Source organism: Pipistrellus hanaki, assembly GCF_964339955.1.
Source record: "Pipistrellus hanaki genome assembly, chromosome: 19".
In the NCBI taxonomy this organism is placed as follows: domain Eukaryota; kingdom Metazoa; phylum Chordata; class Mammalia; order Chiroptera; family Vespertilionidae; genus Pipistrellus; species Pipistrellus hanaki.
This window is the reverse complement of record NC_140521.1, coordinates 478,850-505,722: the sequence shown is the minus strand read 5'-3', so window position 1 is coordinate 505,722 and position 26,873 is coordinate 478,850. Positions and strand designations below refer to the sequence as shown.

At 70.5% G+C, this 26,873-nt stretch overlaps 1 protein-coding gene across 3 annotated transcripts in view; it reads left to right on the top strand.

The window, feature by feature from the left end:
* Positions 1-26,592, top strand: part of ADGRD1 (adhesion G protein-coupled receptor D1) — a 37,183-nt gene extending 10,591 nt beyond the window's left edge. For all 3 annotated transcript variants that reach the window (XM_084867421.1, XM_084867419.1, XM_084867420.1), the window contains 19 exons: positions 179-240; positions 936-1,088; positions 1,720-1,776; positions 2,479-2,596; positions 4,111-4,221; positions 4,567-4,642; positions 5,525-5,666; positions 10,652-10,725; positions 11,174-11,297; positions 12,140-12,243; positions 13,850-13,961; positions 14,649-14,802; positions 15,481-15,547; positions 16,301-16,367; positions 17,709-17,800; positions 18,526-18,652; positions 20,097-20,138; positions 20,735-20,827; positions 26,362-26,592. In XM_084867421.1, the coding sequence (XP_084723547.1) occupies positions 179-240; positions 936-1,088; positions 1,720-1,776; positions 2,479-2,596; positions 4,111-4,221; positions 4,567-4,642; positions 5,525-5,666; positions 10,652-10,725; positions 11,174-11,297; positions 12,140-12,243; positions 13,850-13,961; positions 14,649-14,802; positions 15,481-15,547; positions 16,301-16,367; positions 17,709-17,800; positions 18,526-18,652; positions 20,097-20,138; positions 20,735-20,827; positions 26,362-26,457 (1,871 nt within the window). In that variant the 3' untranslated portion in view covers positions 26,458-26,592. The remainder of the gene's footprint in view (positions 1-178; positions 241-935; positions 1,089-1,719; positions 1,777-2,478; positions 2,597-4,110; positions 4,222-4,566; positions 4,643-5,524; positions 5,667-10,651; positions 10,726-11,173; positions 11,298-12,139; positions 12,244-13,849; positions 13,962-14,648; positions 14,803-15,480; positions 15,548-16,300; positions 16,368-17,708; positions 17,801-18,525; positions 18,653-20,096; positions 20,139-20,734; positions 20,828-26,361) is intronic.
* The last annotated feature ends 281 nt before the right edge of the window (positions 26,593-26,873 follow it).

Sequence of the window (26,873 nt, the reverse complement as noted above, 5' to 3'; positions counted from 1 at the left end):
TGCCTGCGGGGGGCGCTGTGGGGCCTCACCCTCCTCCGTGTGCCCCCAGGGAAGCAGGTCTGGGTGTCCACCCCACTCCCCCCCCTTCCATCCCCCATCCCCTCCCCCAGCTCCATCCCCTCCAGTGCCTGCCTCCAGGGGGCGCTGTGGGGCCTCACCCTCCTCCGTGTGCCCCCAGGGAAGCACGTCTGGGTGTCCACGCCCCCCAGCCTCCTGGCGACGCCCCCGGCCAGCACCCCGGTGAGCAGATGGCGCCCTCCGCTGGGTCTCTGGCTGCGGCTCCGGCTGCGGGGGGCCTGGGTCGTGGCGGGCGGAGGGGAGGGGGCGGGGGATGGGGGGAGGGGAGGGGAGGGGGCGGGGGAGGGGGGAGGGGAGAGGGCGGAGGGAGGGGAGGGGGGAGGGGGAGGGGAGGGCGGGGGAGGGGGCGGGGGGAGGGGGGAGGGGAGGCGGGTGGGGGAGGGGAGGGGAGGGGGCGGAGGGGAGGGCGGGGGAGGGGGCGGGGGGAGGGGGAGGGGAGGGCGGGGGAGGGGAGGGGGCGGGGGGAGGGGGGAGGGGAGGCGGGTGGGGGCTGGGCTGGGAGCCGGGGTCACCGGGAGAGGTGGCCTCGGGGGAGGCAGAGAGGCAGGACGGCCGGGGCGGAGGCCGGGGCAGGGCACTGGGGTTTGGGGGGGCGGGGGGAGCACGGGGGCGCCTCAGACTGGGCTCCCCCGCCCCCCGGCTGGAGGGCGGCGTCCATTCCCCCCCAAACCGTCCGGCGGCCGTTCTTGTTTTAATGGTTTTGCTGGTTTCAGAGAGGAAGGCAGAGCAGAGGCAGAGAGAAGCCCCGAGGATGAGAGAGAATCGGGCACCGGCTGCCTCCCTCCCGCACGCCCCGCCGGTGGGGACTGAGCCCGCAGCCCGGGAGTCGAACCCGGCCCCCTGGTTCTGTTCCCCAGGTGCCGCCCAGCGCCCCCGGGCCTGTCCTCCCCGGCCTGGCGGAGGGGGCGCCCTCCCGGGGCCGGGGCCTCCCCCTGAGGCGCCTCCAGAACCTGTCGCTCAGCCTGCCCCCCGGGTCCCTGTCCGCGGACGCCGCCCGCAACCTCACGGAGGTGAGGGGCTGGGGGGGGACAGGGGGAGAGGAATGGAGGGGGGAGGGGGGAGGGGAGGGGCTCTGGGCGGGGGGGGGACAGGGGGAGAGGAATGGAGGGGGGAGGGGGGAGGGGAGGGGCTCTGGGCGGGGGGGACAGGGGGAGAGGAATGGAGGGGGGAGGGGGAGGAGGGGGAGGGGGAGGGGGAGGGGAGGGGCTGGGGGGGGACAGGGGGAGAGGAATGGAGGGGGAGGGGGAGGAGGAGGGGGAGGGGGAGGGGAGGGGCTGGGGGGGGACAGGGGGAGAGGAATGGAGGGGGGAGGGGGGAGGGGAGGGGCTCTGGGCGGGGGGGGACAGGGGGAGAGGAATGGAGGGGGGGAGGGGGGAGGGGAGGGGCTCTGGGCGGGGGGGGACAGGGGGAGAGGAATGGAGGGGGGGAGGGGGGAGGGGAGGGGCTCTGGGCGGGGGGGGACAGGGGGAGAGGAATGGAGGGGGAGGGGGAGGGGGGGTGAGGAAGGGGCGACTTGGCCCCAGCGAGTCTCCAGCGGCCACGCTGACCGCCCGCGGCCCGTGCAGGGGGTGGGCGGTCAGGGCCCCCCCCCTGTCCCCGTCCCCTGGCCGGGGCGGTGCTGAGCGGCCCGTCTGCGCCCAGACCTTCCTGAAGGCGGTCGGGGAGGTGCTGCTGCCCAGCTGGACGGCCGAGTCGCAGGTGAGCGGACCCTCTGTGCGTGTGTGCGTGTGTGCGCGCGTGTGCGTGTGTGCGCGTGTGTGCGCGCGTGTGCGCGCGTGTGCGCGTGCGTGTGTGCGTGTGTGCGCGTGTGTGCGCGTGTGTGCGTGTGCGCGCGCGTGTGTGCGTGTGCGCGTGCGTGTGTGTGTGCATGTGCATGTGCGTGTGCGCGCGTGTGTAGATGTGTGTGTGTGCGTGTGTGCCCGTCCGTGAGGACGCTGCCTCCCCTGGCCGGGGGCTCCGTGGACAGCGCGTCGGCCTGCGGACCGAGGGCCTGGGCTCGACTCTGGGAAGGGGCGTGGCCCTCGGTTGTGGGCTCGACCTTGGCTCCCGGTGGGGCCTGGGGGCGGCGACCCATCGATGTGCCCCCTCCCCCTTCTCCCCCTTCTTCTCCCCCTCCCCCTCCCCTCCGCCCTCCCTCTGCTCCCCTCCCTCCCTCTTTCCCCTCCCCCTCCCCTCTCCCTCCCCCTCCTCTCCCCTCCCCCTCCCCCCCTCCCTCCCCCTCTCCCTCCCTCCCCTCCCCTCCCCCCGTTCCCCGCCCCCCCAGGCCGCGGGGCTCGGCCAGCTCCCTCTGACCCGGCCAGCACGTGGGCGGCTGGGCCCCCCAGCCCGTGTCCCCAGCACGCGTGTGGCGTGACGGGGCGCCGGGCCGGTCCGGTTCTGAGGAGGTCGGTGCGTTGCCAGGACGACGCCGCGGTGCTGGGCCTGGTGGAGACGGTGGACGTGGTGCTGAGCCACATCGCCTCCAGCCTGCAGGCGCCCCACCCGCAGGTGGTCATCGCCGGCTCCTCCTCCGTGGCAGGTGCCTGGGCGGGGGGTTCGGGGGCGGAGACGCGGGGGGCGGAGCGCGGGGGGCGGAGCGCGGGGGGCGGAGCGCGGGGGGCGGAGCGCGGGGGGCGGAGACGCGGGGGGGGGCTCAGGCCCGGGGCCCGGCGTGGCAGGACAGACACTGAGCCATGAGCTGTGACTCCCTCCCCGGGATGCCCGGGTGCCAGGTCCTCACTTTGTCACGGGATGGCACCCGCAGAGCAGGCTGCACCCCCAGAGCGGGCTGCACCCCCAGAGCTGACTGCACCCCAGAGCTGGCTGCACCCCAGAGCAGGCTGCACCCCCAGAGCTGACTGCACCCCCAGAGCTGACTGCACTCCAGAGCTGGCTGCACCCCAGAGCTGACTGCACCCCCAGAGCTGACTGCACTCCAGAGCTGGCTGCACCCCCAGAGCTGGCTGCACCCCCAGAGCTGACTGCACTCCAGAGCTGGCTGCACCCCAGAGCTGACTGCACCCCCAGAGCTGACTGCACTCCAGAGCTGGCTGCACCCCAGAGCAGGCTGCACCCCCAGAGCAGGCTGCACCCCAGAGCTGGCTGCACCCCCAGAGCTGACTGCACTCCAGAGCTGGCTGCACCCCAGAGCTGGCTGCACCCCCAGAGCTGACTGCACTCCAGAGCTGGCTGCACCCCCAGAGCTGGCTGCACCCCCAGAGCTGACTGCACTCCAGAGCTGGCTGCACCCCAGAGCTGACTGCACCCCCAGAGCTGACTGCACTCCAGAGCTGACTGCACCCCCAGAGCTGACTGCACTCCAGAGCTGGCTGCACCCCAGAGCTGACTGCACCCCAGAGCTGGCTGCATCCCCAGAGCTGACTGCACCCCCAGAGCTGACTGCACTCCAGAGCTGGCTGCACCCCAGAGCTGACTGCACCCCCAGAGCTGACTGCACTCCAGAGCTGGCTGCACCCCCAGAGCTGACTGCACCCCTAGAGCAGGCTGCACCCCCAGAGCTGGCTGCACCCAGAGCAGGCTGCACCCCCAGAGCTGGCTGCACCCAGAGCAGGCTGCACCCCCAGAGCTGACTGCACCCCTAGAGCAGGCTGCATCCCCAGAGCTGGCTGCACCCAGAGCAGGCTGCACCCCCAGAGCTGGCTGCACCCAGAGCAGGCTGCACCCCCAGAGCTGACTGAACCCCAGAGCTGACTGCACCCCAGAGCTGGCTGCACCCCCAGAGCTGGCTGCACCCCAGAGCTGACTGCACTCCAGAGCTGGCTGCACCCCCAGAGCAGGCTGCACCCCCAGAGCAGGCTGCACCCAGAGCTGGCTGCACCCCCAGAGTGGGCTGCACCCCCAGAGCGGGCTGCACCCCCAGAGCTGACTGCACCCCCAGAGCTGACTGCACCCCCAGAGCTGGCTGCACCCCCAGAGCTGGCTGCACCCCAGAGCAGGCTGCACCCCCAGAGCTGGCTGCACCCCCAGAGCAGGCTGCACCCCAGAGCAGGGGCCGGCCCACCCGGAGTGCTGACCCTCCCTCACCCCCCGCAGAGTTCTCAGTGGCCAAGCTCCTGCCAGGGACCCTGAACTCCTCCAGCTACCGCTTCCCGGCCCAGGGCCCCAGCTACATCGAGGTCCCAAAGGAGGCCTTCCGCGGCCACGGTGCGCTGGGGGGGGGGGGGGGGGGGGGGGGGGGGGGCGCCGGGCGGGGGGAGGGGGGGCACCGGGCGGGAGGGGGTGTGGGCGGGGGGGGGGCCGCCGGGCTGGGGGGGCGGAGGGAGGCGGGTGCCCTGCAGGCAGGAAGGAGGGGGGAGTAGAGGGGGTTTGGGGGGAGGGGGTTTGGGGGGTCGGGTTGCTGTGAATGCCCCGAGGCAGTGGCTGTGGGAGAGTTAGGAGCCGGGGCCCCGCCCTCTCCTCCCGGCTGGGGGGAGGCCTGGGGGGGCTGGGTGTTGAGGGGCCGTGTGCCCCTCCTTCCGCCCCCGATGCTGAGGCCGCGCCTCCCCTCAGCCTGGACCACCATCGTGGGGCTGCTCTACCACACCATGCACCGCTACCTGGGCCCCATCCGGCCGGAGCGCACCCGGTGAGTGCGTGTGTGCGTGCGTGTGTGTGTGTGTGCGCGTGTCTCTCTGGGTGTGTGTGTGTGTGTGTGTGTGTGTGTCTCTCTGGGTGTGTGTGTGTGTGTGTGTGTGTGTATCTCTCTGGGTATGTGTGCGTGCGTGTGCGTGTGTGTGCGTGTGCGTGTCTCTCTGGGTGTGTGTGTGTGCGTGTGTGTGTCTGTGTGCATGTCTGCGTCCTTCTGTGGGCCAGGGGTACCGGTGCCGATCTCACCGTGAGCAGTGAGTTAACTGGATTTTTTTTTTTTAAACGTATTTTATTGATTTTCCAGAGAGGAAGGGAGAAGGATAGAGAGCTAGAAACGTCGATGAGAGAAACATCGACCAGCTGCCTCCTGCACACCCCCATCGGGGATATGCACGCAACCAAGGTACATGCCCTTGACCGGAATCAAACCTGGGACCTTTCAGTCGGCAGGACGACGCTCTATCCACTGAGCCACACCGGTTTTGGCTGTTTTTTTACTTTTTAATACTTCTATTGACTTCAGAGAGGAAGGCAGAGAGAGAGGGACACACACAGAGAGAGGGACACCCATGAGGAAAGAGATGGACCGGCTGCCTCCTGCATGCTGGGGATGGAGCCCGCACCCCGGGGCTGTGCCCTGGCCTCCTGGTCCATAGGGCGGCGCTCACCACTGAGCCGCGCTGGCCGGGCCGGGAACAGGGTTTGGTGGGTGCGGTTGGAGCTGCAGGACTCACACCCTGAGCGTGGGACCCGCCCTGGGGGCCAGCGCCCCGCCTGGCGGGAGCCGCGGGCGGGCGGCTGGAGATCCCACGTCCATCCCCGGCCCCCGCGCCCAGCTCCCCGCTGCCCGCCCCCCGTCCTGACCGTCCCATCCGCCCAGGATCCCCGAGGCGGCCGCCTACCCAGGCTGCCCGCTGTCGGCCGCCAGCTACCTCATCTCCCTGGAGGTGGTGCCGCCGCCCGCGCTGGCCCACAACCTGTCCGGCTCCCCGCTGACCACCGTCCGGCTGCAGCACCGGCTGGTGAGTGAGGCGGGCCCGCCATCACACCCGCCCTCCTCTCTGCTCCAGGATCGGTGGATAGAGCGGGGCCGGGGGCGTCCGGGCTGCCAGCGCATTAGGGGAAGTTCATTAACCGTTCGACCTCGGATCGCCGGCCAATGGTTAAGTGGATGATTTCTGGCAAGTCGGTTCTGATGCCTTTTTTTTGCTGAGTCATGGTGTTGGTTTTTGCTGAGTCATGCTGGTGATTTTTTTGCTGAGTCATGCTGGTGATTTTTTTTTGCTGAGTCACGGTGTTGGTTTTTGCTGAGTCATGCTGGTGATTTTTTTGCTGAGTCATGCTGGTGATTTTTTTTTGCTGAGTCATGGTGTTGGTTTTTGCTGAGTCATGCTGGTGATTTTTTTGCTGGGTCATGGTGTTGGTTTTTGCTGAGTCATGCTGGTGATTTTTTGCTGAGTCATGCTGGTGATTTTTTTGCTGAGTCATGGTGTTGGTTTTTGCTGAGTCATGCTGGTGATTTTTTGCTGAGTCATGGTGTTGGTTTTTGCTGAGTCATGCTGGTGATTTTTTGCTGAGTCATGGTGTTGGTTTTTGCTGAGTCATGCTGGTGATTTTTTTGCTGAGTCATGCTGGTGATTTTTTTTGCTGAGTCATGGTGTTGGTTTTTGCTGAGTCATGCTGGTGATTTTTTTGCTGAGTCATTCTATTGATCTTTGGCTAGTTGTGCTGATGTTTTTTTGTTTGTTTGTTTGTTTTTTTGCTGGGTCACGGTATTGGTTTTTTCAGATTCACGCCAATGAATTTTTTTTTTTTTTTTTTTGCCGAGTCATTGATCCATTGCCCCACACTGGGGACTGAGTCCACCACCTGGGGCTGTGCCCTGACCTGGAATCGAACCATGACCTCTTGGTTCATAGGTCGGTGCTCAACCATGGAGCCATGCCGGCTGGGCTGGCGGGGGCTTTTGTGGCCGTGAGACGCTCAGGTCTGTGGTCGGGGCAGGCAGCGCCGAGGAAGGCGGTGGCGGGGACGAGGCGTGTGTGAGGCTGGTGGTTCCCGGTGGGGAGGCGGGAGGGGCCGCGCGAACCGGGGCCGCGGGCCCGTCCTGGGACCGGCTCCGTCCGAGCCTGACCGGCGTGGACGAGGCCGAGGGGGCGCGGCGGCCAGGCCGCCCGGGAGCTGGGGACCTGCGTTGGCCCCGGGGCCCGGCCCGGCGGCCGAGGATGGCACGGCTCTCGGAGTTTCTGCAGCTCCTGGCGCTGGGACGCCGGCCCTCCTCTGGCTGTAAATCACCTCCGGGCGTGTGGCTGGCAGCTGATCGGTTTGCTTTAACGTCGTCGTCCAGGATGAATCTGTGGTGGCCGCCTGCCAGGCCGGCCGCTCGCTGCCTCTCCCTGCACTTCTCGTCTTGGCTTTTCATCTGGACTCGGACATCCCAGCCAGTTCTCGGACCGAGTTCCCAACCATTCACCCACCGCACCCTGGCATTAATTTTCTTTTAAAGAAAGTGATTTCTTTTATATATATCTGATTGATTTTAGAGAGGAAGGGAGAGGGAGAGAGAGACAGAAACATCGATGAGAGAGTCAATGATTGGCTGCCCCTTGCATGCCCCCCACTGGGGATCCAGCCCGCAACCCAGGCCTGTGCCCTTGGCCGGAATCGAACCTGGGACCCTTCAGTCCGCAGACCGGCGCTCCATCCACTGAGCCAGACCGGCCAGGGCCGATTTTGATCTTCAGTCAGCCTGCGTTCGGTATCGCCGTGGATCGCCTTTGGGTGGACGGCACAGCGGTTAGACGGCCCGGCACTTGGCACGGTGGTCGCGTATCGGCGCCAACACAGGACAGAATGGGGAGGCCAGGCCCCCACCCATGACCGCTCCGTGACCGTGCGTGTGTGTGTGTGTGTGTGTGTGTGTGTGTCTAATTCACGTCTGGACACACGGCACTCCCGCTGTCGACAACACAAGACGTGTCTTACAGATTAGAGGTTAGACTCTCCCATGCCCGGGGCCCGGTGGGAGCCAGGGTCCCGCCTCCGGGGGCCGGGACGGTGCCCGGGAGCCGGGGACAGAGGGGGCGGCGGCCGGGTTATTTCTGAAGCGGAGGCTCTGAGCGTGGCTGGGCTGCGGGCGGGCGGCCGGGTGTGTCGTTCCAGAGGCTGGTAATTGAGGCCGGGCGGCCGGCTCTCCCCGGCTCTGGGGTTTCCTTTGAAGGTCGCTGCTCTCGTTTCTGAGGGCGTTCGGCGCTTTGGAGCTGAGACCATTTGTTCGGTGGGAGCCGGTGTGTGTATGGGGGTGGGGGCTGGGAGAGAGGTGGGCCTGCATGCGGTCCCTGCCCTCATGGACGGGGCCCGGGGCCCGGGGCTGAGGCACCGGGTTCTCCTGGCCTGGAGTGGGGTGCGGGCCCCGCGGGACCCCAGGGCCTGTCCCGGGGGGGAGGTGCCTTTAGACTAAGGCGACCAGACATCCCACTTTTTAACAGTTTGTCTTGCCCAAACCGGTGTGGCTCAGTGGATAGAGCGTTGGCCTGAGGACGGAAGGGTCCCGGGTTCGATTCCGGTCAAGGGCATGTACCTTGGTTGCGGGCACATCCCCAGTAGGGGGTGTGCAGGAGGCAGCTGATGGATGACTCGCTCTCATCGATGTTTCTAACGCTCTATCTCTCTCCCTTCTTCTCTGTAAAAAAATCAATAAAATATATTTTTTAAAAGAAATCGGGACTGTCCTGCCAAAAGCAGGACATCTGGTCACCTTCCCTCAGAGGGGATCTCTGTGTACCCCGGGGTGTGCCCGCCGTTGATGCGGCATCGTCTGGCGGGGAAGCCAGGTCACGAGGCCCCCCCGCCCCCACCCCCACCGCCTTGGGCCCGTGGGCAGACACACGGTCACGATCGATCGGCCCGCGGAGCTGCCCGCCCGGAGGTTGTAGCAATTTCTGTCGCCGCCGGAGGCCCCGCTCAGCCTGTGCCGGACTCGGTCTTGTTTTGTTTGCATTTCTTTCTTTAAAAAAAAATAAAATTGTTTTTTATTGATTTCAGAGAGGACGGGAGAGGGAGAGGGAGACAGAAACATCCATGAGGAGGCCTGGCCGGCCTGGCTCCGGGGACAGAGCATCGGCCTGCGGACTGAAGGGTCCCGGGTTCGATTCCGGTCGGGGCCCAGGCCCAGGTTGCGGGCTCGATCCCCAGTGGGGGGCGTGCAGGAGGCAGCCGGTCCATGATTCTCTCTCACCATGGGTGTTTCTGTCTCTCTCTCATTCTCCCTTTCTCTCTGAAATCAATAAAGAAATATATATTTTTAAAAAAGAAAGTAACATCCATGATGGGAGAGAATCATGGGCCGGCTGCCTCCCTCCCGCCCCCTGCTGGGGATGGAGCCCGCACCCCTGGCCTGTGCATTCCCACGGCCGGAGGGCGGGCGGGTGTGACCTCGGCCTCACCCACCGGGCAGCCGCCTCCGCTCGCTGACCACACACACACACACACACACACACATACACACATACACATGCATACACACACACACACACAGCGGCCGCCTCCACCCGCTGACCACACATACACACTCATACACACACACATGCACACATACCCACACACACACACACACATATACACACACAGCGGCCGCCTCTGCCTGCTGACCACGCACACACACATACACACACATACACACACACAAACACACACACATACACACACACATACACACACATACACACACACACAGCGGCCGCCTCGCCCGCTGACCACACACACACACACACACACACACACTCACACACATACTCATACACATGCATACACATACACGCATACACACATACACTCACACACATACACACACATATACACACATACATACACACATACACTCATACACACGCCTGCACACACACACACAGCGGCCCCCTCGGCCCGCTGACCACACTCACACACACACATACACACTCATACACACACACACACACAGCGCACCCTCCACCCGCTGACCACACACACACACACACACACAGACACACACAGACACACACAGACATTCACACACACACAGATACACACAGACACACACATTCACACACACACAACGCACCCTCTGCCCGCTGACCACACACACACACACACACACACACACACACACAGCGGGCTGCATGGGGGGCTGAGCCTCCGTCGAGGTCGGAGGTCGGGGGGAGGGAGGGCTGGGCCGGCGCCGTCCGGGGTGGGAGTGGGGGCCTCCGGCCCGGCTGCAGCGGAACCTCCTCCCCCGGCCTGCGCCTCGCCGGCCGCTCCCGCGGTGCCCTCCCTGACCGCCGGGGCCGTGTGCCCGCCCGGGGCCGTGTGCCCGCCCGGGGTCTGTGTGCCCGCCCTGCCCTCCCTGACCGCCCGGGGCCGTGTGCCCGCCCGGGGCCGTGTGCCCGCCCGGGGCCGTGTGCCCGCCCGGGGCCGTGTGCCCGCCCGGGGCCGTGTGCCCGCCCGGGGTCTGTGTGCCCGCCCGGGGCCGTGTGCCCGCCCGGGGCCGTGTGCCCGCCCGGGGCCGTGTGCCCGCCCGGGGTCTGTGTGCCCGCCCGGGGCCGTGTGCCCGCCCGGGGCCGTGTGCCCGCCCGGGGTCTGTGTGCCCGCCCGGGGCCGTGTGCCCGCCCGGGGCCGTGTGCCCGCCCGGGGCCGTGTGGCCGCCCGGGGCCGTGTGCCCGCCCTGCCCTCCCTGACCGCCCGGGGCCGTGTGCCCGCCCGGGGCCGTGTGCCCGCCCGGGGCTGTGTGCCCGCCCGGGGCCGTGTGCCCGCCCGGGTCTGAGCACAGGCAGAGCGGACGGTGTGGCGTAGAGGAGGGTGAGGCTCTCAGGTCCACGTGTGGATCGCGGGGAGCGGGGGGGGGGGGGGCGGGCAGCTCTGTGTGGACGGGAGTCTTGGGGACGGAGCCCCAGGGCAGCGAGGTCCCCGGGGAGCAGCGAGCGGAGGGGCCCCGGCCCGTCCGAACGGCCTCACGGCGCCCGTTCTCTTCCAGACGAGCCGGCAGCAGCGCGAGGCCGCCAACGAGACCAACCGCGTGTTCCTGTACTGCGCCTTCCTGGACTTCAGGTGTGGCCGGGGGGACAGGGATCGGGGGGCGGGGGGCTCAGGTGGGGGGGGCTCAGGGAGCGGGGGGGGGGGCACCAGCGGCCGAGACTGGACCTGGGTCCCTCCTGCGTGCGTGTCCTGTCCCCTCGGCGTGTCCTGTCCCCTGCGGAGTGTCCGTCCCCTCGGCGTGTCCTGTCCCGGGCGGGCCTGGGTCACCCCCGCCCCCTCTGTCCGCCTCAGTGAGCGCCCGGTGCCCTGTGCCCGGTGCCCTGTTCCCGGTGCCCGGTGCCCGGTGCCCGGTGCCCGGTGCCCTGTTCCCTGTGCCCGGTGCCCGGTGCCCGCCCTCAGAGGGCCCCGGCCGGACGCATCCCGCTGCCTAACGGGCCGTCCGTCCCCGTCCCCGTCCCCCTCCCGGAGGCCCCTCGCCGGGGCCGGCCGCCGCCTCCGCTGACCCCCCTCCGGCCCGCAGCTCCGGGGAGGGCGTCTGGTCCAGCGCGGGCTGCGTCCTGGCGGAGGGGGACCTGGGCTACTCCGTCTGCCGCTGCTCGCACCTCACCAGCTTCGCCATCCTCATGCAGGTGGTGCCGCTGCAGGTGAGGCCCCGCCGGGTCAGGGGGTCCCGCTGGGTGGGGGGGGCGCCCCCGGCCAGGCAGTCCCCCTGGGAGGCAGGGGGCGGGGTTTGCCCCCCAGGTGCAGACCCGGGTGCAGGCCTCCTCCAGGTCCCTCCCTCTCTGGGCTCAGGGCTGGGGGCTAGGCAGAGGGGAGCAGAGGGGAGGCAGAGGGGAGGGAGAGGGGAGGCAGGCAGAGGGAGGCAGAGGGAGACAGGCGGGCAGCCGGGTCCCATGAGCTGAAGGCAGAGCCGGAGCGCAGGCAGGCAGGCAGGCAGCACCGGATTTAGCCCGGCCGTGGGTGTCTTCCTAGAAGCACATCCAGCCGCTCATCGCCAGGGCAGGCGGCCTCAGAGCGGTTTAAAATTATCCCTGCACCAACACGGCTACCCACGCTAACAAATAACCAGATTCCCCCCCAAAAAATAAATAAATAAATAGCCAGGTCCAGGCCGAAAGGGCACCGGCCAGTGAGCTACAGGGAGGGGGGGCCCCAGGGGCACCGAGGCCCGGGGAGGCGGGGCACCGGGGGCGGACCAGGCCCCCAGGGCGAGGCTCCCCGTGGGGAGGGAGGGTTCGAAGGCGCAGGTCGGGCTGGGGGCCATTGGGGCATCGGCCACGTGCCGCCCAGGGCTGACCCCGAAGACCGACCCCTGTGGGCGCCCGGAGGCCACGCGCACCCCGGCGGCGGCGGGACAGGGACAGGGGCCCTGAGCCTCCGCGGGGCGCCCGGGGCCGGAGCGCCCGCCGTGCCCACCGGTTCGGTCCCCCGTCCCTGATCCCCGGCCCCGGGCCTGACCTCCGCTCCCTCGCCCCCGCCCGCACAGCTCACGCGCGGACACCAGGTGGCGCTCTCGTCCATCACGTACATCGGCTGCTCGCTGTCCGTGCTCTGCCTGGCGGGCACGCTGGCCACCTTCGCCATGCTCTCGTGAGTCCCGCCGCCCCTGTCCTGTCCTGTCCTGTCCGTGTCCTGTCCGTGCCCTGTCCGTGTCCGTGTCCGTGTCCTGTCCTGTCCTGTCCTGTCCGTGTCCGTGTCCGTGTCCTGTCCTGTCCTGTCCTGTCCATGCCCGTGCCCTGTCCGTGTCCGTGTCCCAGGAGGCTCCGTGCGAACAGGAAGCCCTTGCCGCCCCCCCCTCGCTTAGCCCCCTCTCCCCCCTCGGCCTCCCCGCTGTCCTTTGCATGAGGAGCTGGGTCTGCAGGTTGACTCCTCGGTCACTTTGTAAGAAATACGTATTTTTTTAAAAAAAATTTTAATTGATTCTTTACAGAGAGGAAGGGAGAGGGATAGAGAGCTAGAAACATTGATGAGAGAGAAACTTCCATCAGCTGCCTCCTGCAACGCCCCCCACCGGGGATGTGCCTGCAACCAAGGTCCATGCCCTTGACCAGAATCGAACCCGGGACCCTTCAGTCCGCAGGCTGACGCTCTGTCCACTGAGCCACACCGGTTTTGGCGAGAGATACCTATTTTCTAGCCCGAGGCTTGGCCCAGTGGATAGAGCGTTGGCCCTCGGACTGAAGGGTCCCAGGTTCGATTCCCGTCAAGGGCAAGTACTTGGTTGGAGAGAGGGAGAGAGAGAGAAACATCCATGATGAGAGAACCATAGATCGGCTGCCTCCTGCACACACCCTGCTGGGGATGGAGCCCCAAATCCAGGCCTGTGCCCTGACCGGGAGTCGAACCCCGACCTCCTGGTTCGTAGGTCGCCGCTCAGCTCAAGCCCCGCGGCCGGGCGTCCTCCGTGGCTCTCCCTGCTGAGGCCTGGGGTGCAGGGGGACCTGGTGGGGCTGGAGGACATGGGCTTCCACTGAGCCGTGGGGCCTGCCCAGAGCCGGGCCATTTCCCGGGGCAGCCGGGAGCCATCGAGGGGCCGAGAGGGAGGGCATCCGGGCCTGCTTCCCATGGGGCCAGTCATGGCCTCACCCCTGCCCCTGCCCCCTGCCCCCCGCCCCTGCCTCCTGCCCCTGCCCCCTGCCCCTGCCCTCTGCCCCCTGCCCCTGCCCCTGCCCCTGCCCCCTGCCCCTGCCCTCTGCCCCCTGCCCCTGCCCCCTGCCCCTGCCCTCTGCCCCCTGCCCCTGCCCCTGCCCCTGCCCCCTGCCCTCTGCCCCCTGCCCCTGCCTCCTGCCCCTGCCCCCTGCCCCTGCCCTCTGCCCCCTGCCCCTGCCCTCTGCCCCTGCCCCCTGCCCTCTGCCCCCTGCCCTCTGCCCCTGCCCCCTGCCCCCTGCCCCTGCCCTCTGCCCCCTGCCCCTGCCCCTGCCCTCTGCCCCTGCCCCTGCCCCTGCCCCCTGCCCTCTGCCCCCTGCCCTCTGCCCCTGCCCCCTGCCCCTGCCCCTGCCCCCTGCCCCTGTCCCCTGTCCCCTGCCCCTGCCCCCTGCCCTCTGCCCCCTGCCCCTGCCCCCTGCTCCTGCCCCCTGTCCCCTGCCCTCTGCCCCCTGTCCCTGCCCTCTGCCCCTGCCCCCTGCCCCTGTCCCCTGTCCCCTGCCCCTGCCCCCTGCCCCTGACCCCTGACCCCTGCCCCTGCCCCTGCCCTCAGCTCGGTCAGCACCATCCGGAACCAGCGCTACCACATCCACGCCAACCTGTCCTTCGCCGTCCTGGTGGCCCAGGTGCTGCTGCTGGTCAGCTTCCACTGCCAGCCGGGCACGGTGAGCCCCCCAGACCCCCCAAACTCCCCTGCTCCCCAGGTGCCCGGCGGCGCCTCCTGCAGCTGGAACCCTCCAGCCCGGATGCAGAGGAACGCCCCCCAAGGCCGGGTCCCCCAGGGAGACGAGGCGCTGGGTGCAGAGGACACGGTGTCCGGCTGGCGGGCACCTCGAGGCGGACAGACGGGCGTCCCAGAGTCCAGGGGGGAGGCCCCGCCTCTGGACCTCCTGCCCCCGGGCCCCCCAGGCGCGGGGACCAGGGCGGAGGCCGGAGCTCCAGGCCCCCGGGCCGGAGGGAGGCGGGAACCCTGAGCCAATCCCGTCGCCGGGAACGGGGACACGCGTGCTGATTGGCCGGATCTGATTCCCACGTCTTCCTGGAACCAATCACGGTGCCCGGGAGGGCGCCTGGGGCGCTGATTGGTTCCCCACGAGTCACGTGCCCCCACCAGACCGGAAGCGGGAGGGAGCCCTGACTCCCAGGGCGGATGTCAGGCCACGTGACCCCAGAGGATGCCCCAGAGGGGGCGCTGGGGGCCGGGACGCCGGGAGCGCCCAGGGGGGCCTGACGGGGGCGCCCAGGGGGCCTGACGGGGGCGCTGGGGGGCCAGGACGCCCAGGGGGCAGACAGGGGCTGGGGGCCCGCACCCCGGAGCGCCCGGGGGCTGACCCGGCCTCCGCCCTCGCCAGGTGCCCTGCCAGGTGCTGGCCGTGCTGCTGCATTACTTCTTCCTGAGCGCCTTCGCCTGGATGCTGGTGGAGGGGCTGCACCTCTACAGCATGGTCATCCGGGTCTTCGGCTCTGAGGACAGCAAGCACCGCTACTACTACGGCATCGGCTGGGGTGGGTGTGGGGCTGGGGCGGGGGCGGGGCTGGGGCGGGTGCCACCAGGCTGGGGTGGGTGCCCTGGGCAGGGCAGGTGCCGCCTGGCTGGGGGTGAGGGTGTGGGAGGCGGGATGGGATGGGATGGGGTTTGCTCTCCTCCTGGCCTTCTCTGCACCTCGGAGAGGCCAGGACAGAAAGAGAACCACGTTGGCCAAACAGAGCAAAGGTCTCACATCCTGGGAATCACTTGCTCCCCGCGATTCTGCCGTCTGTGGGGGTCCTTTTAATTTTCTTATTTATTTAAAACATATTTGCATTGATTTCCGAGAGGAAGGGAGAGGGAGAGAGAGAAACATCCATGAGGAGAGAAAATCATGGACCGGCTGCCTCCTGCACGCCCCCCACTGGGGATGGAGCCCGGCACCCGGGCCTGTGCCCTGACCGGGAATCGATCCGGGACCTCCTGGTTGGTAGGTCGATGCTCAGCCCCAGAGCCACCCCGGAGCCACTCCTTGTTTAGACTGTAGGTTCTCGGAGGACCGGGCTGCTCTGCGTCCACAGCCTGCCTGTGGCTCTTGGCGTGAACCGGGCGTAGCTGCCTGTGGCTCTGGGTGTGAATGGGGCGTAAATGAGTAAATGACCTCGGGAGTGGGAGGCAGGGCGGGGGCTCACGGGCGCCCCCTGTCTCCCTCCCAGGGTCCCCGCTGCTGATTTGCGTCGTCTCCATCTCCTGTGCCCTGGACAGTTACGGGACCACCAACAAGTAAGCCGGCCCGGCTCCCACGTCAGCCGGCTCCCGCGGGGACAGGGGCCGAGAGGGTCCCAGGTTCCCGGGGGCGGGGCTGGCAGGGTGGGGACAGGGACATGGGGGTCCCAGGTTCCGGGGACGGGGCTGGCCGGGGCGGGGACAGGGCCGAGAGGGTCCCAGGTTCCGGGGACGGGGCTGGCCGGGGCGGGGACAGGGACATGGGGGTCCCAGCTTCCCCGGGGCTGGCCGGGGCGGGGACAGGGGCCTAGAGGGCCCAGCTTCCCCTGGGGCGGGGCTGGCAGGGTAGGGACAGGACAGAGAGGGCCCAGGTTTCCGGGGGCGGGGCTGGCAGCGTGGGGACAGGGGCATGGGGGGTGGGGGAGCCGGTGGGCAGAGGGTGCGGACGGAAATGTTTTATTCCTGTGGACTCCCTAGACAGGGGTCACCCCGGGTCCCGGGTCGGTGACTGTAGCCCTATGGGGGGGGGGGGGTCCGCAGGGGCCTAGGGCGCCCCGATGCCCTGTAATTACAGCAGGGAACCCACGGGTGCGGGAGTGCAGGCGGGCGCACAGGCCGGGCCCGGCGTGCGGGGCGCAGCCGAGGGGATTTCCCGGGCATCACCGCCTCCCGCCACGTTTCCACGGGCGGCGGACGGTCCTCGTGGGACCCGGATGAGGAGGGGATGGCTGGGGGCCAGGCCGGGGGTCCCCAGGAGAAGGCCCCGCCCTCCGCAGAGAGAGATGGGCTGAGTGGTGCTTCCCTCCGCAGCTGCTGGCTGTCCCTGCACAGCGGAGCCATCTGGGCCTTCGTGGCCCCCGCCCTGCTGGTCATCCTGGTAGGTGCCGGCCTGAGGGGGGGGCGGGGCAGGAGCTGGGGGGACCCTGGAGCTCCCCCTGGTGGACACCTCCGGCTGTGGTCTGGTGCCGGGAACCAGCTCCAGCATGTCCTAATTACGAGTTTCCTCGAAAGGTTGGTGAGGCTTGGGGGCTGAGCCACATACATAATTACCTGTTGGGACAGCTAAAAAGCATGTCCCCCAAATCTGACTAGGATGATCGTTTGCTGCCAGACAGCTCAGGGCATCTTAATCTGCTCATTATCGCCTCCCGTTGGCCAAACACCTGAACAGCTGTGGGCCATTCCCCAATGTGACGATGCTTCTGTAAACCCTGCCCTCTGAAGTGTACGGTCTCCACCTTGCCTCAGGACAAATCGTGTTAATAAATAGCACCGGATCCTGAGACAAGGGGTAGTCTTAGCTCCTTCAGCTGAAGCTCCTCTGACCCCCCAGTGCCTTTCAAAACTACCTTTCGTCCTCGGACTCCGTATTGAGTCTACGCACAGCCTTTCTCCAGATTGCTGAGAACCCCTTTGTAACACCGGGACAAGAACCCCCACGTTCATGGCCGCCCGAACTGGGGCTCGAACCCTGGAAACACCAACGTTAATGATATTGCTTTACGTCGGGTTTAATGCTTGAGCCTTGACTCAGGTCCCAGGGTCACAAGGCCACTCGGGGTCGAACAGAAATGGGATTCCTAAGCTGGTGGTCAGGAGCAGGTGCCTTCAGTGCTGGGTCAGGGGTCAGGGGTCAGATCAGCCCCTGCAGGTGTCTGGCTCAGGGGCTGTCCCTGTGCCGGGAACTGACTGGGATCCCACGGGATTCTAACACTAACCGCAGCTGGGGAACACCTTTGTTCTTTTTAAAAAATACTTGTTTTCGTGGATTTCAGAGGAAGGGAGAGGAGGTTAGAGAGAGAGAGAAACATCCAAGAGGGAATCATGGACCGGCTGCCTCCTGCACGCCTCCTACTGGGGACCGAGCCCACCACCCGGGCCTGTGCCCTGACCGGGAATCGAACCCTGAGCTCCTGGTTCCTAAGTTGATGCTCCACCCCTGAGCCACACTGGCCGGGCAGGACGGGCCTGTGCTGCTGTCCTTTCTCTGCCCCACGGACACGGCCCCCAGAGGGCGGTCCTGGGGGGGCCGGGGGCAGGTGCTCAGGGGCCGGGTGACACGCAGCCGGGGCCGGGGAGGGCGGCGCCAGGAGGAGGCGGGTGCTCGGCGGGTGCCGCCCAGCCCTCACCTGCCCCCCTTCTCCCCCCCTTCTCCCCCCTTCTCCCCCTCTTCTTCCCCCCTTTCTCTCCCCCCCCCGCCCCTGCCCCCCCGCCGCAGGTGAACGTGGGCATCCTGGTCGCCGTCACCAGGGTCATCTCCCAGATCAGCGCCGACAACTACAAGGTCCACGGGGACCCCGGCGCCTTCAGGTGCGTGGGCCTGGGCCGAGGGCGCCCCCCAGAGGGTGTCCCCAGAGGGCGGCAGGGCCGAGGGCGCCCCCCCCCCGAGGGCGCCCCCCCCCCCCCCCCGAGGGCGGCCGGGCCGGAGCGGGGCGGACCTGCCGGCTCCGGGTGCAGTCGGACGCCCACACCTAAGCACAGGAGGCGGTGGAGGGCGGCCCCCCCGGGAACCGGGCTGGAAAACGGGCGCAGGGCCGGCGGCGGCGGCGAGGAGGGCCTGGCCTGGACGCCGGGCCCTGGCGTCCTGTGGGGGAGCCGCACTCACCGGCCGGCGTTGCCGACCGCGGGGCTGACGGACAGGTGGTCCCGGCCCTCCGGCTCTTCGGCCTCCACAGACCTCGGAGGGCTGGGCCTGGCGCAGAAGGACGACCCTGGGTCAGGGGTCACGGGTCAGGGGTCACGGCCCTGCGAGGCCGCCGTCCCCCCGCCGGAGTCGGACAGCCGGCACAGGACCCTACACACCCACACCCTGTCCTCTGTCCCGGCACTTGGGGCGCGGGGGGCCCGGTCCCTTTTCCCAGGAGCCCCTGCCCCAGGAGGACGCGGGGTCCCCCGGGCCGGCTGCAGGGGTCTGGGTGCCGGGCACGTCTCCCCCTGCATCGTCTGTGGGCGCCGGGGACCCGCCCCGGCCGCTCCGGTGTCCGGGGGCCTGGGCCCGGAGCCGGCCCGCCCCCAGCGTCTCCCCTCGCCCCCAGGCTGACGGCGAAGGCGGTGGCTGTGCTGCTGCCCATCCTGGGCACCTCCTGGGTCTTCGGGGTGCTGGCCGTCAACGACCAGGCGGTCGCCTTCCAGTACGCCTTCGCCGTCCTCAACTCCCTGCAGGTGGGCGTCCCCCCTCCCTCCCTCCCTCCCTCCCTCCCTCCCGCCGCAGCCCCTTCGCGGCCCCGCCCCACCCTGTCCCCCCACCCCTTACCCCCCAGGTGCAGCCTCTCCCGGAATCCGGCCGAAGCCCGGCCCCCACCCCACCCACACCTGCTCCCCCCCCACCCACACCTGCTCCCCCACCCACACCTGCTCCCCCACCCACACCTGCTCCCCCACCCACACCTGCTCCCCACCCACACCTGCTCCCCCCCACCCACACCTGCTCCCCCCCACCCACACCTGCTCCCCCCCACCCACACCTGCTCCCCCACCCACACCTGCTCCCCACCCACACCTGCTCCCCCCCCCACCCACACCTGCTCCCCCCACCCACACCTGCTCCCCCACCCACACCTGCTCCCCCCCACCCACACCTGCTCCCCCCACCCACACCTGCTCCCCCCCCACCCACACCTGCTCCCCCACCCACACCTGCTCCCCACCCACACCTGCTCCCCCCACCCACACCTGCTCCCCCCCCACCCACACCTGCTCCCCCACCCACACCTGCTCCCCACCCACACCTGCTCCCCCCCACCCACACCTGCTCCCCCCCCACCCACACCTGCTCCCCCACCCACACCTGCTCCCCCCCCACCCATACCTGCTCCCCCACCCCACACCTGCTCCCCCCACCCACACCTGCTCCCCCCACCCACACCTGCTCCCCACCCACACCTGCTCCCCCCCCCACCCACACCTGCTGCCCCCCACCCACACCTGCTCCCCCCCACCCACACCTGCTCCCCCCCCACCCACACCTGCTCCCCTCACCCACACCTGCTCCCCCACCCACACCTGCTCCCCCCACCCACACCTGCTCCCCCACCCACACCTGCTCCCCCCACCCCACCCACACCTGGTCCCCCACCCCACACCTGCTCCCCCCACCCACACCTGCTCCCCCACCCCACCCACACCTGCTCCCCCCACCCCACCCACACCTGCTCCCCCCCACCCACACCTGCTCCCCCCACCCACACCTGCTCCCCCCAACCCACACCTGCTCCCCCACCCACACCTGCTCCCCCCCCCACACACCTGCTCCCCCCACCCACACCTGCTCCCCCCCCCCACACCTGCTCCCCCCACCCACACCTGCTCCCCCCACCCACACCTGCTCCCCCCCACCCACACCTGCTCCCCCCCCACCCACACCTGCTCCCCCCCCCACCCACACCTGCTCCCCCACCCCACCCACACCTGCTCGCAGCAGTTGCCTGCCTCCAGGTCATGTGACCGCCGTCCAGGATGCCCCTCCCTCCTCACGGACCCAGAGCACCGAGCTCGCTCCCTCCCTCGGTCCCCAACAGCAGGCGGGCCGGGTGCGAGCCAGGAGCCCTCGGGGCTGTCTGTGCCCGGCGGGCGGCGGGCCTGACTCTCCCTCCCTCCCTCCCCCCAGGGCTTCTTCATCTTCCTCTTCCACTGCCTCCTGAACTCCGAGGTACGGCGCCCTCACTGCGCTGGGCGGGGGCAGCTGGGAACCGGTTTTCACTCCTTTTTTAAAGAATAAATATGTTTTAATCGATTCCAAAGGGAAAGGGAGAGGGGAAGAGAGAGACATCCATGCTGAGAGTGAATCATGGGTCGGCTGCCTCCTGCACGCCCCCTGCTGGTGGGGATAGAGGCCACACCCCGGCCTATGCCCTGACCGGGAATGGAACCGTGACCTCCGGGTTCAGAGGTCGGAGTTCAGCCCCTGAGCCAGCCTGCCGGGCGGGCAGGGAGGAAGCTCAGGGGCCGAGCTGCCTACCCGGCAGGTGTGGGTGGCAGGTCTCAGCCCCTTCGGCTCTTCCCGTCGCTAAGCAACCACCAAGCCTCCCCTGGATGTCCTGAGGGGAGAGGGAGGGGCCGGGGTGCGGGGTGAGGGTGGGGCTGGGGTGCGGGGGGGTGAGGGTGGGGCTGGGGTGGGGGTGGGTTGCTGGGAGAGGGTGGGGGTGAGGGTGGGGCTGGGTGCAGGGTGCGGGGAGAGGGTGGGGGTGGGTGGAGGGGGAGACCTCCTTCAGGAGCCCCGATCCCCACGGCCCGTCCCGCCCGAAGGTGAGAGCCGCCTTCAAGCACAAGACCAAGGTCTGGTCCCTGTCGAGCAGCTCCGGCCGCACCGGCCCCCCGAAGCCCTTCAGCTCCGACGTGGTGCGTGCGGGGGGGCCCGGGCCCCTCACGCCTCCCCTCCGCCCCCTCACGCCTCCCTCCGCCCCCTCACGCCTCCCTCCGTCCCTCATGCCTCCCCTCCGCCCCCTCACACCTCCCCTCCGCCCCCTCACACCCTCCCTCCGCCCCCTCACGCCTCCCCTCCGCCCCCTCACCCCTCCCTCCGCCCCCTCACACCTCCCCTCCGCCCCCTCACACCTCCCTCCGCCCCCTCACCCCTCCCTCCGCCCCCTCACCCCTCCTCCGCCCCCTCACACCTCCCTCCGTCCCCTCACACCTCCCCCCGCCCCCTCACCCCTCACACCTCCCTCCGCCCCCTCACACCTCCCTCCGCCCCCTCACACCTCCCTCCGCCCCCTCACGCCTCCCTCCGCCCCCTCACCCCTCCCCTCTGCCCCCTCACCCCTCACACCTCCCTCCGCCCCCTCACACCTCCCTCCGCCCCCTCACGCCTCCCCTCCGCCCCCTCACACCTCCCTCCGCCCCTCACACCTCCCTCCGCCCCTCACCCCTCCCCTCCGCCCCCTCACCCCTCACACCTCCCTCCGCCCCCTCACACCTCCCTCCGCCCCCTCACACCTCCCTCCGCCCCCTCACACCTCCCCTCCGCCCCCTCACACCTCCCCTCCGCCCCCTCACACCTCCCCTCCGCCCCCTCACACCTCCCCTCCGCCCCCTCACACCTCCCTCCGCCCCCTCACACCTCCTCCGTCCCCTCACACCTCCCCTCCGCCCCCTCACGCCTCCCTCCGTCCCTCATGCCTCCCCTCCGCCCCCTCACACCTCCCCTCCGCCCCCTCACACCTCCCTCCGCCCCCTCACACCTCCCTCCGCCCCCTCACCCCTCCCCTCTGCCCCCTCACCCCTCACACCTCCCTCCGCCCCCTCACACCTCCCTCCGCCCCCTCACGCCTCCCTCCGCCCCCTCACACCTCCCTCCGCCCCCTCACACCTCCCTCCGCCCCCTCACCCCTCCCTCCGCCCCCTCACCCCTCACACCTCCCTCCGCCCCCTCACACCTCCCTCCGCCCCCTCACACCTCCCCTCCGTCCCCTCACACCTCCCCTCCGCCCCCTCACGCCTCCCTCCGCCCCCTCACGCCTCCCTCCGTCCCTCATGCCTCCCCTCCGCCCCCTCACACCTCCCCTCCGCCCCCTCACACCTCCCTCCGCCCCCTCACCCCTCCCCTCCGCCCCCTCACACCTCCCCTCCGTCCCCTCACGCCTCCCCTCCGCCCCCTCACGCCTCCCTCCGCCCCCTCACACCTCCCTCTGCCCCCTCACACCTCCCTCCGCCTCCTCACCCCTCCCCTCTGCCCCCTCACCCCTCACACCTCCCTCCGCCCCCTCACACCTCCCTCCGCCCCCTCACACCTCCCCTCCGTCCCCTCACGCCTCCCCTCCGCCCCCTCACACCTCCCTCCGCCCCCTCACACCTCCCTCCGCCCCCTCACACCTCCCCTCCGTCCCCTCACACCTCCCTCCGCCTCCTCACCCCTCCCCTCTGCCCCCTCACCCCTCACACCTCCCTCCGCCCCCTCACACCTCCCTCCGCCCCCTCACACCTCCTCCGCCTCCTCACCCCTCCCCTCTGCCCCCTCACCCCTCACACCTCCCTCTGCCCCCTCACACCTCCCTCCGCCCCCTCACACCTCCCTCCGCCCCCTCACACCTCCCCTCCGTCCCCTCACACCTCCCTCCGCCCCCTCACACCTCCCTCCGCCCCTCACCCCTCCCTCCGCCCCCTCACACCTCCCCTCCGCCCCCTCACACCTCCCCTCCGCCCCCTCACACCTCCCTCCGCCCCCTCACCCCTCCCTCCGCCCCCTCACCCCTCCCTCCGCCCCCTCACACCTCCCTCCGCCCCCTCACACCTCCCTCCGCCCCCTCACGCCTCCCCTCCGCCCCCTCACGCCTCCCCTCCGCCCCCTCACACCTCCCTCCGCCCCCTCACACCTCCCCTCCGCCCCCTCACACCTCCCTCCGCCCCCTCACGCCTCCCCTCCGCCTCCTCACACCTCCCTCCGCCCCCTCACACCTCCCCTCCGCCCCCTCACACCTCCCTCCGCCCCCTCACACCTCCCCTCCGCCCCCTCACACCTCCCTCCGCCCCCTCACGCCTCCCCTCTGCCTCCTCACACCTCCCTCCGCCCCCTCACCCCTCCCTCCGCCCCCTCACACCTCCCTCCCGCCCCCTCACACCTCCCTCCGCCCCCTCACACCTCCCTCCGCCCCCTCACCCCTCCCCTCTGCCCCCTCACCCCTCCCTCCGCCCCCTCACCCCTCCCTCCGCCCCCTCACACCTCCCTCCGCCCCCTCACACCTCCCTCCGCCCCCTCACACCTCCCTCCGCCCCCTCACACCTCCCTCCGCCCCCTCACGCCTCCCCTCCGCCCCCTCACGCCTCCCCTCCGCCCCCTCACGCCTCCCCCCGCCCCCTCACACCTCCCCTCCGCCCCCTCACACCTCCCTCCGCCCCCTCACGCCTCCCCTCCGCCTCCTCACACCTCCCTCCGCCCCCTCACACCTCCCCTCCGCCCCCTCACACCTCCCTCCGCCCCCTCACACCTCCCTCCGCCCCCTCACCCCTCCCCTCCGTCCCCTCACACCTCCCCTCCGCCCCCTCACGCCTCCCCTCTGCCCCCTCACCCCTCACACCTCCCTCCGCCCCCTCACACCTCCCTCCGCCCCCTCACACCTCCCTCCGCCCCCTCACCCCTCCCCTCCGTCCCCTCACACCTCCCCTCCGCCCCCTCACACCTCCCCTCCGCCCCCTCACGCCTCCCTCCGACCCCTCACACCTCCCTCCGCCCCCTCACACCTCCCCTCCGCCCCCTCACGCCTCCCTCCGCCCCCTCACGCCTCCCTCCGCCCCCTCACGCCTCCCCTCTGCCCCCTCACCCCTCACACCTCCCTCCGCCCCCTCACACCTCCCTCCGCCCCCTCACACCTCCCTCCGCCCCCTCACGCCTCCCCTCTGCCTCCTCACACCTCCCTCCGCCCCCTCACACCTCCCTCCGCCCCCTCACACCTCCCTCCGCCCCCTCACACCTCCCTCCGCCCCCTCACGCCTCCCCTCTGCCCCCTCACCCCTCACACCTCCCTCCGCCCCCTCACACCTCCCTCCGCCCCCTCACACCTCCCTCCGCCCCCTCACGCCTCCCCTCCGCCCCCTCACCCCTCCCTCCGCCCCCTCACACCTCCCTCCGCCCCCTCACGCCTCCCCTCCGCCCCCTCACGCCTCCCTCCGCCCCCTCACGCCTCCCTCCGCCCCTCACGCCTCCCCTCTGCCCCCTCACCCCTCACACCTCCCTCCGCCCCCTCACACCTCCCTCCGCCCCCTCACACCTCCCTCCGCCCCCTCACACCTCCCTCCGTCCCCTCACACCTCCCTCCGCCCCCTCACGCCTCCCTCCGCCCCCTCACGCCTCCCCTCCGCCCCCTCACGCCTCCCTCCGCCCCCTCACGCCTCCCCTCCGCCCCCTCACCCCTCCCTCCGCCCCCTCACGCCTCCCTCCGCCCCCTCACGCCTCCCCTCCGCCCCCTCACGCCTCCCTCCGCCCCCTCACACCTCCCTCCGCCCCCTCACACCTCCCTCCGCCCCCTCACACCTCCCTCCGCCCCCTCACACCTCCCTCCGCCCCCTCACACCTCCCTCCGCCCCCTCACGCCTCCCCTCTGCCCCCTCACCCCTCACACCTCCCTCCGCCCCCTCACACCTCCCTCCGCCCCCTCACCCCTCCCCTCCGCCCCCTCACGCCTCCCCTCTGCCCCCTCACCCCTCACACCTCCCTCCGCCCCCTCACGCCTCCCTCCGCCCCCTCATGCCTCCCTCCGCCCCCTCACACCTCCCTCCGCCCCCTCACCCCTCCCCTCCGCCCCCTCACGCCTCCCCTCCGCCCCCTCACACCTCCCCTCCGCCTCCTCACCCCTCCCCTCTGCCCCCTCACACCTCCCTCCGCCCCCTCACGCCTCCCTCCGCCCCCTCACGCCTCCCTTCGCCCCCTCACCCCTCCCCTCCGCCTCCTCACCCCTCCCCTCCGCCCCCTCACACCTCCCTCCGCCCCCTCACGCCTCCCTCCGCCCCCTCACGCCTCCCCTCCGCCCCCTCACCCCTCCCTCCGCCCCCTCACCCCTCCCTCCGCCCCCTCACCCCTCCCTCCGCCCCCTCACCCCTCCCTCCGCCCCCTCACCCCTCCCCTCTGCCCCCTCACGCCTCCCTCCGCCCCCTCACACCTCCCTCCGCCCCCTCACACCTCCCTCCGCCCCCTCACCCCTCCCTCCGCCCCCTCACACCTCCCTCCGCCCCCTCACGCCTCCCTCCGCCCCCTCACGCCTCCCTCCGCCCCCTCACCCCTCCCCTCCGCCCCCTCACACCTCCCCTCCGCCCCCTCACCCCTCCCCTCCGCCTCCCCTCTGCCTCTGCCCCCTCACGCCTCCCCTCCGCCCCCTCACACCTCCCCTCTGCCCCCTCACGCCTCCCTCCGCCCCCTCACACCTCCCTCCGCCCCCTCACACCTCCCTCCGCCCCCTCACCCCTCCCTCCGCCCCCTCACCCCTCCCTCCGCCCCCTCACGCCTCCCCTCCGCCCCCTCACCCCTCCCTCCGCCCCCTCACGCCTCCCTCCGCCCCCTCACACCTCCCCTCCGCCCCCTCACACCTCCCTCCGCCCCCTCACCCCTCCCCTCCGCCCCCTCACCCCTCACACCTCCCTCCGCCCCCTCACACCTCCCTCCGCCCCCTCACCCCTCCCCTCCGCCCCCTCACCCCTCACACCTCCCTCCGTCCCCTCACACCTCCCCCCGCCCCCTCACCCCTCCCTCCGCCCCCTCACCCCTCCCTCCGCCCCCTCACACCTCCCCTCTGCCCCCTCACGCCTCCCTCCGCCCCCTCACACCTCCCTCCGCCCCCTCACACCTCCCTCCGCCCCCTCACCCCTCCCTCCGCCCCCTCACACCTCCCTCCGCCCCCTCACGCCTCCCTCCGCCCCCTCACGCCTCCCTCCGCCCCCTCACCCCTCCCCTCCGCCCCCTCACACCTCCCCTCCGCCCCCTCACCCCTCCCCTCCGCCTCCCCTCTGCCTCTGCCCCCTCACGCCTCCCCTCCGCCCCCTCACACCTCCCCTCTGCCCCCTCACGCCTCCCTCCGCCCCCTCACACCTCCCTCCGCCCCCTCACACCTCCCTCCGCCCCCTCACCCCTCCCTCCGCCCCCTCACCCCTCCCTCCGCCCCCTCACGCCTCCCCTCCGCCCCCTCACCCCTCCCTCCGCCCCCTCACGCCTCCCTCCGCCCCCTCACACCTCCCCTCCGCCCCCTCACACCTCCCTCCGCCCCCTCACCCCTCCCCTCCGCCCCCTCACCCCTCACACCTCCCTCCGCCCCCTCACACCTCCCTCCGCCCCCTCACCCCTCCCCTCCGCCCCCTCACCCCTCACACCTCCCTCCGCCCCCTCACCCCTCCCCTCCGCCCCCTCACACCTCCCTCCGCCCCCTCACCCCTCCCCTCTGCCTCCGCAGGCGAACGGGACCCGGCCGGGCACGGCCTCCTCCAAGCTCAGCCCCTGGGACAGGAGCAGCCAGTCCGCCCCCCGCGCCGACCTGCCCCCCGCGTGAGGGAGCCCGAGCCCCCGGCCGGCCCTCAGACACCGCCCTGACAGCACCCGCCTCCGCCTGGACCGCTCCTCCCGCCGTCCGGCCACAGCCGCCCCGGACAGGCCACCGCCTCCACCCAGGACCCCTCCTCCCGCCGGCTGCGGGTCCCCAGACAGCGGCCGCCACTCCGCCCAGGAACCCTCCTCCTGCCGTCCGGCCACAGCCGCCCCGGACGGAGGCCACCGCTCCGCCGGGACCCCTCCTCCCCCCGTCCGGCTGCGGGGTCCTGTGACGTGACAGCCGCCCCGGACAGCGGCCGCCCCGCCGCGGCCTGTTCTCAGCGAGGGCGGACCCGGCTCTGTCCCCCGCCGGCGGCCGAGGGACAGCCCTGGGGCTTCAGAACTCGGGGCCGCTGACCTGCCCCTGGCCTCCCCGTC